This window comes from Octodon degus, unplaced genomic scaffold (assembly GCF_000260255.1).
Source record: "Octodon degus isolate 3935 unplaced genomic scaffold, OctDeg1.0 scaffold00011, whole genome shotgun sequence".
Classification (NCBI taxonomy): domain Eukaryota; kingdom Metazoa; phylum Chordata; class Mammalia; order Rodentia; family Octodontidae; genus Octodon; species Octodon degus.
Window position 1 is genome coordinate 7,683,972 of NW_004524587.1, and position 12,201 is coordinate 7,696,172.

A 12,201-nucleotide genomic window follows, 5' to 3' on the forward strand; every position below is an offset into this window, starting at 1 on the left:
AAAAAAAAAAAAAAAAAAAAAAAAAATAGAGGCACTGACATCTACCTTGAATATACTGTGTGAGTAATAAATTGAGGTGGCTTTTACTTTTTCAATATGGAACTTACGTGATGACACTTCTGTGTAACAGCACAAATTTATTGCCACAGTTGTATTGTCTGTGCATAAACCAAGAATTTCTTTTGGATTTAATTTGAAATAAAATTTCATTTACAAAGATAGACTTGGAGTGGTGCAAACATGTGAAAGCGTGTGGCTATCTGGGACTCCTGCTTCCATCTGTCCAACGTGGCATGGGGCTGGCCCTCTCCTCCAGGTCCTTCCTGGCGGCTGCTGCTGCTCAGAGCGCTCTCCTGGCTGCCCAAAAGCAGCAGGTCTCAGCAAGTGAAATGCGTGCTTGCTCCAAAACATGAAGGCCACCAACTGAGTTATAACCACACTCTTCCTTAACACATCAACCAAGATCCCCCCACATAGGTAGACACTTAAGTCACTAACCAGGCAGGAGGGGCCAGTCTGCCTGAGTGGTAACAGGTTTTGCAGCAAGGCTGAATGAGGCAGAAACCTGGGAATGTTAAGCTGCTCTCATTACATGATCTTTACTATTCCTACAGGTTTAGCTGAACTAATGCTTCCAAGATACCGAGATGAGAGAGACTATGGCAGAGTTAAATTTCTAGTAGTTGTTGTTTTTTTTTTTTTTTACACTAATTAAAACCCAGTGAGGGCAGTTTATATGCAAGGGGAAATGTGTTGGGGTTGGATAGCTTTGTCTGTGACCTCCAAGCTTTCCCATGTGGAAACAGACACTCCTCACCAGGGTGCAGGGCACACTCGGTGCTGGAGAACGAGCTTCGAGGAAAAGAGGAAAGCAGCCCTCTCACTTTACAAACTCACAGCTACTGCACTCACAAACTCTGGACGGACGCATCTCTGACTTTGTTTTCTTCCATGCCAGGATGTAAAGTTCCAAGTTTCACTGTGAGCTCGGCATGAACAAGCTTTACTCATCTGGCCAGCCTAACTGTCCCTTCCCCATGCTAAAGGAAGGAAGACACGCTGAGCTCGTGAGCTGTGGGCGCAGGGTAGAGGAGAGGCTGAGAGTCACGCAAGGAAGAAAACCTAGAGGACAACTGACCTTTGCATAGCACAAAGAGAAAGCAGCACTGTCTTCACAGCAGAAAATCCAGCATTGGTGGTGACATTCCAACATAGGCATACTTATTTCCTTAGCTAGGAAACAAAAAACTACCCCATTACAGGGATGAACAAGAGATGAAAAACAAAAAATCGCAGGCAGGCTGCCCTGGCCCAAAGATGTGAGAACTGGCTCCAGGGGCAAATGAGGACAGTGCCAGTTAACTGCTTGTGTCTCCTATGGCCCACACAGCATCCATGTGCTTCCTCCCTTCAGTGAGGTAGATGATCCTCTTGCTAGAGGTATCAGGTGCCAGCCCACAGTGCAAAGGACAGGACAATGATCTGCCTGGCTAAAAGGCACAAGCTATTTCAGAGGCTGCATCACACACAGGCTTCTCTGAGGAGCTGTAGCCCAGGGAGAGATTCTTCCCTGAGGGCTGGACAACAAACAATGCAGGCCTTGTTTTGAGAGACAATTTAAAATCAGCCTGTCACTTTAACACAGTTCCACAGGGAAGCTCACCCTGTTAGGTACACTTCCTGCCACCATGGGACTCTGAACAGGGGATGGATGGGAAGACAAGAAAGCCTGCAAGTTTAAAAGCAGGTCAAGTTCAAAAGTATTATCAAGAAGATAAGAAATGCGAGGCAAAGGTTTGGTGAGGAGGAACTGTCAGGGAAAGGGAAGCTCACGGTGATGCTCCTCAAGTGAGATGGGGAGAAGCTGGCAACAGTGCCTGGCGTTACTTCCCATGCAAGTCACTCAGCTCCACATCATCCTTTCGGCGCTTGTGTGTAAAGAGGGAGGCAATAGGGTAGAGCTTGGCCTTGGCCTGGAACCGGCAGCCTGCAATGTCAATCTCATATTCTCCCCTGTTGATGAAATCTACTGTGACCACCTGCTCCTCCCCAGTGTCCTCTGAAAAGTTGTGCACAAAGCCCAGGCACACGTGGCGCTCCAGGCTATAGCTGTAGGCACTGCTGGTGGTCTGGCCTGCATACCGGCCATTCCGGTAAATAGGCTCCCCCCACCATGGCCAGAGGTCCAGGTCAGTGTCATGGTCCTCCAGGATGAACATGGTGAAGCGCTTGTACACCCCATTCTGCTTCTGCTGCAGCAGTGCATCCTGGCCCATGAAGTCCATGCCCTAGAGAGAGAAGTGATTGAGACAGCACCCCGGGGGGGGGGGGGTCTCCCTACAGTCTTACCACTGGCTTCTCGGAAACGGCCTTTACCCCTTGTGAGAGCAGCACACACTATTTTTCTTTAGAAAAAGAAAACTTTAGCTCAGGGCTTAGCCCAACCAGGGCCTTTGCACTGAGCTCTCCCTTACCCTTTTTATATTTTGAGACCAAGGTCTTGCTCAGTTGCCAGGCTGGGCTTGAACTTTGGATTCTGCAGTCTGAGCCTCCCAGAGTACAGCCTATACTACCAGTCTGGCTTTTTTCCTAATTCTTTTCCCTATTTTTATAAATTTTATTAACATTCCAATCACAAGACTACACAAAGTAATATTTAGAAAGGAAAGTCACACAAAAATATTTGCTAAAATTTAAAAATTTTAAATTTTTAAATTTAACAAGCGGCCGCTATGTTACTTTATATCCTGACACCCGCCTCCTCTTTTTTTTAAGATGGAGTCTATGTTGGCCTCGCTGACCTCAAATCCCTGGGCTCAAGTGGGTTTCCTGCATCAGCCTTCCTAGTAATTGGACCATGGATACACACCTCCACACCCAATGTTATCCCAGCCCAAAGCCCATGCAGGTCTGTATCAGTATGTACATAGTTATAAATGCCTGTGTATAAGAGGTAAGTAAACATTGATTGCCTGGCTCACTATAACATGGGCCACCTTGTAGCTTTTTCTATTTTTCCTACTTTCCAAAATGAATTATGTAATAGCACAGAAAAATCGTTATATGTGGTGGCTCAAGCAGAGCACTGCAGGAAAGACGTTGTGCTGATCCCACAGCAGCCGGTCACTAAGAGTGGCAGGGAGAACACAGTGTACTGCCAGTTGTGGCCAGAGCCTGGGTGAGCCTCAGGAATGGACTGACTCGTCTTCCACACAGCCTTCTGTGCAGCTATGCATCTCTAAAGTGTTCATCTACTTAAAAAAAATAAAACAGTTGATTGTAAGATAACTAGTAAAAACCCACGTTATGTTACTAAACCAAAATCAACTTAAAACCTCTGGCCAAGTGTTGCTCCTCCAGAGGACAAGGTGGTATGCTGTCGTTCATCACAGTGGACACTGCCCTTCCGAGGGTGCCAACCAGCCAAGCATTTTCACCCACTACCTGCCACTTCACTCTCCTGTTCTAGTGCCAATCTCGACTCTCGGCATGAAGCTGCTGAACACAGTACCTTATCCAGCTTCACCCGAGACTCTCGTCCACACTCCAGCGGCGTGGTGAGCGTGTTTAAATCCTGGCCCCAGAAGGCAAAAAACTTCTCAATTCGGAGGCTGCGGAGGGCGTAATACCCAGAATTCCGGATTCCATACTTCTGCCCAACATTCATCACTTCATTGTACACATGGAGAGCATACTGAGGAAGGAATGGGGGAGGGAAAGAAGAGAAGGGAGCTCAGTGCCCTGCAGCCTCCAGAGCAAGCACAAAACAGGCTGGAAGTGGAGGCTTGAATGCTATTATGTGGACAGAACAGGAGTCACACAAAACTCCAGGGCACCTCATCCTTGGGCCGTGGCCTACAGCTAGCAGTAATGAGCTGGGGTCTCCTCAGCTGGGCATCAGGCTCCACCAAAGTGGGATCCTTACCTTTCACTTCCCTAAGGTGATTTCAGTATACGGCCATTATCACACAACTCAACTTTCTAGAAGAACCCACTCAGATGACTTCCAGGCTTCACCCAGTTCTGACTTTGTTTTGTTCCAATCCTGAGCCTGTGCTAGTGCCGCACACACGGGCTCAAGCTGCAAAATCCCAAGCTCTCACATGTAACCATAGATATGGACACACATCGCACCTGATCTTTCACACATATGAAACCACATCTTAGAAGGAATAACCATGATTACTGTTCGTATATGATGAAGCTAAACCCTAGAACTCCCAGGCTTACCTAAAAATAAAGACTATAGACAATATAATTGCATAAGGAAATAGGCTACTATTAGTCAATATTTCAGAACAAAGACACCTTTCCTCATTCGTGGCAACAGAATATTAATGGAATAAATTTTAATGACTTCAAAATACCTCTGAAAGTCACCAAAGAACTTGAAAAATACAAAACACAGCATATGTTTGACTAAGATCCAATACACATCTTAGGACTGTCATTTTTAGCTGAGCATGGTAGTAAACATCTATAAACCCAGCACTGTGGGAGGCTGAGGAATGAGGACCCAGGTAAATCAGAACCTGTCTCAAATAAAAAATGGCTGGGTATAGAGTTCATTTTGAAGACCCTGGGTTCAATTCTAGAACCACATACACAAAACACAACACAATTCAAAGAGTAACCTGAGGGCCGGCCAGATAGCTCAGCAGACTAAAGTGCCTGCTTAGGCAAAGCATAGGGACTAAAGGGCAGGGAGATGGCTCAGTGGAATAAGTGCTTCCCTGGCAAGTGCAAGGGCCTGAGTTCAATCCCCAGTTCTGGAAAAAAAAAAAAAAAAAAAAAGCACAGGGACTGGAGTTTGATCCCCTGTGCACCAGGGCACACTGAGACATCACTGAGACTGGGCGTGGTGGCACATGCTTGTAATCCCAGTGCTTAGGAGGCTGAAAGCAAGAGGATCTAGTCTGATCTGTGTACTGAGGCGCTGTAGACTCTGTACTAATATAAAAAAACTACCTGCCCAGGCTGACCTTGATAGTGTTGCCTCAGCCTCCCTAGTGGCTGAGGTCACAGAGAAACACCATCACACCCAACTTTCTACTTTTTCATTGTAAAAGTTCATGAGAGAAAACAAACAGGAATTGTTCTTTTCCAGAATTTTCCAACATAATGTAGGATAAGCTCTAAAAAAATTGAAACACAGACTCAGACAGACTCAGAAACACAGTGGCTCTGAGCCAGGCAAGTGGTACATTTACTGAGCATTTTGTAAGTACCAAACACTTAGATGGTAGGGATATAAATGTTTTTTTTACATTTTATTTATTTATTTATTTTTGTGTGTGTGTGGCCAGCTCAGCCCACCAGGGGGCGGGGCTGGCTGGCATGTGGTGCTGGGGGATTGAACCGTGGTCCCTGTGCTTTGCTAAGCTTGTTCTAAGTAGGTGCTTTAGACCACTGAGCCATCTCACCAGCCCGAGGGATATAAATGTTAATAGTACAAAGGGACTGATGAACAAAATAAGTATAATGTATTTTCCTAGACAGTGGTAAGTGCTACAGAAAAAAAATGAAAAAGAGAGCCAGGTGTATATACCCATCATTCTAGCTACTTGGGAGGCTGAGGCAGGAAGATCGTAAGTTCCAGACCAGCCTGCACAATTCAATAAGACCCTGCTTTAAAAGGTGTGGGGATGTAGCTCAGTGGCAGAGTGCCCTGGGCTTCAATCCCTAATATCACAAAAAACGAAAGTGGGAAGGTACCCAGGAAGTAGAGTTGCTACAACTTGCTATAATGCGATCTCAGCAGAAGTTGATATGCAAGAAAGACCCAAAGGAGGGGGCCCTTAGGAGTGTCTGCCTGGGGAAGGACAGGCCAAAGGCGAGCAAAGAATTCAGTGGAAGATAAAAGGCCATTTAGCATGTCTCAAGACAAGCAGAAGGCAAAAAGCATAAAGGTGGACAACAAGTACGTGGAATGCATCAGGCCCCAGCTGGCGTGGACTTGGCTATGGAAGGCTCTGAAGAGTTGCTTAGCCCCACTCAAAAGTTAAAAACTGTTTCACAACGGGCCAGGGAGATAGCTCAGTGGAATAAGTGCTTGCCTGGCAAGTACAAGGTCTTGAGTTCGATCCCTGGTACCACCAAACAAAATGAAACCTGTTTCACGACCAACACACCAGCAAAAGCCTCAAGTCTGACAACTGTGGGTTCATGCAATAAAGACAACAGTTTCCACACCACAGAATGTTTTTATAATAGCCAAGGACTAGAAACACCAACACATCTACTGGTGCAAGACTTGGTGAGTATATTATGATTACACCCTAAGATATAGTTCTGTAAGAAATAAGGGCTAGGAAATAGCTCAGCAACAGAGCACAGAGCATTTATCTAGCCAGAAGTGAGGCCCTGAATTAAATCTTCAGCATCAGAGAGGAAAAAAAGGGGCAGCTCCTGCTCCTGAGGTACAGACATGGAAAGGTTTCTATGGTGCTGTTGAATGGCAAAACCAACATGAAGGACAGGCGCTTCTATTTGAGTCTGTACCAGAAGGCTAACAACTCCCTTTGTGTATGCTTGCATATACGTAACAATGTCCCTGACAATATAAAAACAAATATGGGCAGCTTGTCATATGGCACTGACTAGTTTGATGATTTTATAAAATCTCTTGCATACAGTCTACTTTGATTCCCAAGGCCCAGCCACACCTTGCTATCCGAAGCTGCCTGTGCGAAGGAGCTCTGTAAAGAGCAGCCCTTCCCGGGTCCGGCAAGGACCACAGGCGCCTCACCTCGATGGGGATGTACAGCATGAAGCCCGGCTCTCCCGTGTGGGTCATGCTCATCACCCGGATCCCATTCGCGTAGCCCACGCTCATCTCCTGCAGAGACAAAGATAGCAGTGAGTGTAAACAGGCACTCGCACCTGTCAGGGGAAGGACGCCAGGGACTCCTGAATTTACATTGCACCCTGTCCTTCTCCAAGGAGATGTGCCTGAAGGCAGGCTTCTCACCCTGACAACATCCTTTCCCTGGACACCACTGTGTCTGGAGCACTAGTCTTGCTGGCATTGGCAAGGGTGGCTGTCTTTGATTAGCATGAACTATTTATCTTCCCCAAGTCCTGTTCAAGACTTAGATTGGCCCAGAGTCTTCTCTGGGGAACTCTCCAGGTGAATCCTTGGCACCTGCCATACAAAAGGCGATGCCTGGTGCCCATTGAACACAGCTTGTATTACCCAACTCCTCATTTTCAAAGCAGCTCAAGTACTTAGCAGGGCCTGGCCTGCAAGGCGAAGAGGTAAGTATTGGGCTGCTTAGAAGCAGACGGTTGCCGTGGGAAGCCAGGATGGCAGCACACGTGCCAGGGCAAGCAGGTGGAAGGAACTCTGAGGGGTCTGCTCACAGCTAACGTGGGGTTTTCTGTTGCTTACTTCCTGCCTCAGAGAAGAGGAGAAACTAGAAATAACTTGTAGGTGTGTCCTAAGTCTGGTTTGAACTTCAGAGTCTCTGTAGTAACTCCCACAGTTGAGTGTCCCTGGGCCCTGAGAGTCCACTGGGCCCTTGGTTATCCACTGTTACTGTTGTCATTGCCTTTACTCTGTTGCAATCTAAAAGGAAAGAGAATATGTATGTTGCTTCAGGTGCTAGTATGTGCATATGTGCAGAAGTGACTGAAAAGGAGGAAGCAAGGAAGAAAAACCTGCTCCGCAGTGGCAGCGCACTGCAACAGGCCATAAGCAGAAATGTGACACTCAGAAAGGCGAGCTCACTTCAAAGATTCCCTCCTTACTAAGGAGAGCCTCAAAGGTGAAAAACGTCATTTTTTTTTGCTTAATAAAAGTCAACACTTTGGGGCCGAGGAGATGGCTCAGTAGAATAAATGCTTCCCTGGCAAGCGCAGAGGCCTGAGTTCAGTCCCCGGTTCCAGTAAAAAAAAAAAAAAGTCAACACTTTGTTGGAGTAACAGTAAGAATATGCATCTGCCACCACTGTAAAAAACAAAAAACAAAACAACTGTTCACTTAAAGATAACTTTACCAGCACCCACCTTGCAAAACAGAGTTGGGAAATGGTCTGGAGTCATAGGGGCATAGGACAGTTCAGAGAGCACATCCACAGCCCGCGGGCCAATCAGGTTGAGGGCTGCATGGGAAAAAGGAGCCATATCAGCTGGGCCAGTGGGAAAGGCTGGTTTGGCACACTGATAGCCAGGTCTGAGTGTCAGGACCAAAGGAGTGACACTTCATTTTGGCAAGGCCAGGGGAGACGCCCAACACCCTGATTCTGGCCCAGAGGCATCTGCTGACAGCACTCCTGGATGTGGCTGCTGATTGGGCTCCCCTGGTTTACAAGATGACTGACTGCAGTGAGATGGGTCGGGAGGCCGAGCCCTAGCCAGTGTGACCCCTTCAGGGCTGCCCATGCCTCCCAGTCAGCCCTCCCACCCAGATCCTTTTTCTCATCCTCTCCCCAGAGTGTCTGGAAAAAGCCCCCATTCCAAGTCAGTACCTGGAGACAGCTGTCCACCCACTTGGATCTCTAACGTCTGTGACAGCAGCATATGCTAATTAACAGGTCAGCCTCCATAACCCTGAACATCACTTTAGGTAAGTTCTGCAGTTTGCCAACCTGGTAGCAAGGAGCAAGTCCTATTTGATACTAGTGACAAGAGTGAGGCCTGGGGACATCAACACTGGCAGGGGGCAGGGTGGGAGAAGAGGAAGGTGCCACTCCCGAGCTAGGACTGCTAAGAAAGAGAGAAGCAGGAGATTAACTCATCCTTAAAAATTATGAACTCAAATTCAATGTGATGGTGCACGCCTAAAATCCTAGCTCTTAGGAGGCTGAGGCAGGAGGATTGTTGTGAGAGCAACACTAGTCCGAACTATACAGTGAGACCCTGTCTCCAATAAAACAAAAGTTATATATTCGTTGAAAATAAAAGGTAAGAGTAATAATTCTTTAAATTCTTTACTCATTCATCCAACAAACACTGGCACTCCTACATGTTAGAAAGGGCTGGGAATGTAGCTGAGCAGCACAAGCACCTGCCTGGCAAGTGCAAGGTTCCAAGTTCAATCCCCAGTTACTACACACAGAAAAAAAACTACATGCTAGCTATAAAGGGTAGCAATAAACAAAATAAACACAAACCACAGCACTCATGTTACACTTCCCTTATAATAAAGTGGGGGTTGCTAGAGGTCCACTATCTGTGACCACAGCCCTCTCTGTCCCTCACCCTGACTGTCCCAACATACCTCTATCCCTGCTTCCACTCCACCTGCAGCCTGAAGGCTCTTACCTGTGTATTTCCAAGTGACATCCTCCAGCACCAGGCTGCTGTCCTCAGGCATGTGCTTCCTGAGCCAGGCCCAGCAGTGGACCTGCTGGTCGGTTGGAGAGATCATGAAGAAGCTGAAAGGGAAACACTGAGAAAGTCAAACCAGAGCATAGAGGGTCAGCAAACAAGTTCTCACCTAGCCTCAGAGCTCCTCCAAGAATACTGCAGAATGATCTCTTACATAGTGAAAAACAAAATTCTAACTTCCTGCTAGTGCCAAGAAAGACTAACATGAAGAAGGGCACCTCTCCAGGAGAGTGACTTCTACACTGGCTCTGACATGATTTTCTGGGTCCTGGTTTTTCAGGCCCTGGGATAAGCAGGTTTCCTGGAGAAGCGTGGAGAGGCCCTGTTACCCTTACAGAACCCTGTGGGAGTGATGTGACCTCACCTGCGCTTGCTCAGGCGTGCAATGCTGCAGTCATTCTCGTAGCCCCCGGTCTCGTTGAGCATGCCTGTGTGCACAATGTGGCCCACAGGCACATCCAGGTCGTTGGAGAAGAGGAACTGCAGAACATCTAGCGCCTGGTCCCCGGTAGACTGAAGGGAGGAAACGAAGCAGGAGCAGTGAGCACAAAAGCACGTGGTCAGCCACACAGCCAACAGTCGAATCTCTGAGGAAATCCAATGCGCCAGCACCCATGTGACAGGAACTGCAGATATAGTCAATGGTAAAAAGCTCTGGGGAAAGCTACTATTGAGTCTTACGGTCAGTGGGCCTCTCTAGGCAAATTAAAACCCAGACAAAAGGAGCTAAAAATGCAGAAAAATGTAGTATACAAACGAAACCTGAAAGATAGCAAAGTTCTTACAGAATCAGTTTTGAAGTAACAGATGAAATAAAGGTGGGATTCAGTAAATACAGTTTTCCTGTCATTATTTGGATTCCTGAACACTTACTGTTATCTCAAACTTTGTGAAAGAGGACATGTCGATCACACACACCGCCTCCTTACAGCACTTGACTTCAGCCTCTACAATGTCAAACCAGTCTGGCTTGTAGAAAGTCTTGCTCTGCTCCAATGCAAGGAGGTCTACAGGAAAAAAACAGAAGGTGCAAAGGAAAGGAGGGACATGACCATTTGGTGTGCTCTTTCACAGACCTTGGTTTTCAAATAAAATATATTAAAACCTCCAAAAAAAAAGGAAAGGAGGGACTATACATTTTGTAGGATTACATCCAGCTACATCCACTTACAATATTCAGTCCAAGAAAAAATGAACAAAAACAATACTACTTACCCTTGTCAGGTGGAACAAAGTACTTTGGCCTTTCAAATCCATGTTTCTCCATCCATCTGGCCCCTTGAGCATCCAGCCGGTCATACAGAGGAGAAGTACGCAGCTGCCTGCCAGTTTGGAAGTCCCAACGAGGAACCTTAAGGTCATATATTAAAGCTAGAACAGACAAGAACAGTCTCTCTCAGTCCCAAGTCACACAGTCAGAGCTGAGTACCCAGTATCCACCAGAACCCGGAGTCGCTTCTATTCATGACAACGTAATTTGTAGGCTGATACAGCCTGATTAGTCAAATATTACCCAGCACAACAGGCAAGCTCCAGAAGGACAATACTATTGAACTGGCATTATCCCCATGTAAAGCTATCCAGGCAGCGACTCGTGCTCTCTAGTGACAATTATACTTCCAAAGTAGTACACAGAAAGGATGGAGGGAGGCCAAGGGGAGACCTTGCTCAACTCCACAGCAGAGATGAAGGCAGCATCTAAGTGAGACACAGGTGATGAGGAAGTGTGAAAAAAAATGGCACTTGATTCTTTGCCTGTGTTGTTGGGATCTCAGACCTATCACAGGCATTTCCTCCTTTCTTAATATTTAACCCATTTCTGAAGTGAAAGGGTACATAGCATACCTTGATTTGGTGGCTCTGAAATCTGAGAGGTTGCAATGTATTGTCCCAGTGACATTATTCACATAACAAAGCTAGGGTCAGAATTCATTTCTCTTAATGTCCAATCTGCAACAGCAATAAGTAAAAAGAGCCAGAAAGAATATGATCTCTCATCTCTTCCGAAGACCTGACTCAGTCCACGCCAAAGGTACATTGGGGTGGGGAAGGTTGGGAGATTGAGGAAGAAGAAGCCACATCAAATTTCTGGGTTTTTGTTTTTGGTACCGGGAATCAAACTCAGGACCTCGTGCTTGCCAGGCAGGCACTGTACCACTGAGCTATATCCCTGGCCCAGTTACTTTTTTGGTTTTGGTGACTCTGTGCTGCCTATGCAGACACTGTGCCACAGTATATCCCTGACAAATTTCTTACGTTGTGACAACGTGTCAACTTCTGGTACTTTTAAGATTTTATTTTCATTTTTTGTCCTATGATGCTTATAAATTCTGATAATCACAGAGGGCTATCAAAAGTGTCACTTCACCAAAGAGAAACTCATGAAATGCAATTATAATTTGTATAGGTGCTACAGTAACAGTAGGTGGGGAAATCTAGAATTATAATAGTTGAAAATTTTAGCTAAGGATTTGCTAAAATTAAATTTAGTAGTTAGATACACTACTGCTAGCTGTCCTCTTCCATGGACCGAAGTTGTATGCCATAAAGCAAAGCAAACATTCAGGGGTTAAAGGCCCTACCATGGATATTGACCAGCTACTAAGACAAAAATGCATTTATAACCAAGAAGGGTAGGGGGCACAGCCAATATGGACACTTAACTCTTGGACATAAACATACCCTAAATATTTATAAATTATTTGGCAAGATCTGAGAGTAGTGCTCAGCATAGGAAAATGTAGTTTAATTTCTGATAGAAAAGCTGTCTCTCAGGGGCTGGAGAGATGGCTCAGTGGTCTAAAGCACCTACTTAGAACAAGCTTAGCAAAAGCATCAGGGACCGCGGTTCAATCCCCCAGCACCACATGC

At 46.2% G+C, this 12,201-nt stretch overlaps 1 protein-coding gene across 1 annotated transcript in view; it reads right to left on the reverse strand.

The window, feature by feature from the left end:
- Positions 1 to 17: 17 nt before the first annotated feature.
- The window catches only part of Pdpr (pyruvate dehydrogenase phosphatase regulatory subunit), a 36,292-nt gene continuing 24,108 nt past the window's right edge, over positions 18 to 12,201 (reverse strand). The window contains exons 10-17 of the mRNA XM_004625786.2: positions 10,546 to 10,701; positions 10,204 to 10,337; positions 9,695 to 9,843; positions 9,265 to 9,377; positions 8,008 to 8,102; positions 6,749 to 6,838; positions 3,512 to 3,694; positions 18 to 2,288 (exon numbers count right to left, since the gene is read on the reverse strand). Coding sequence (XP_004625843.1) covers positions 1,884 to 2,288; positions 3,512 to 3,694; positions 6,749 to 6,838; positions 8,008 to 8,102; positions 9,265 to 9,377; positions 9,695 to 9,843; positions 10,204 to 10,337; positions 10,546 to 10,701 — 1,325 coding nt within the window. The 3' untranslated portion in view covers positions 18 to 1,883. The remainder of the gene's footprint in view (positions 2,289 to 3,511; positions 3,695 to 6,748; positions 6,839 to 8,007; positions 8,103 to 9,264; positions 9,378 to 9,694; positions 9,844 to 10,203; positions 10,338 to 10,545; positions 10,702 to 12,201) is intronic.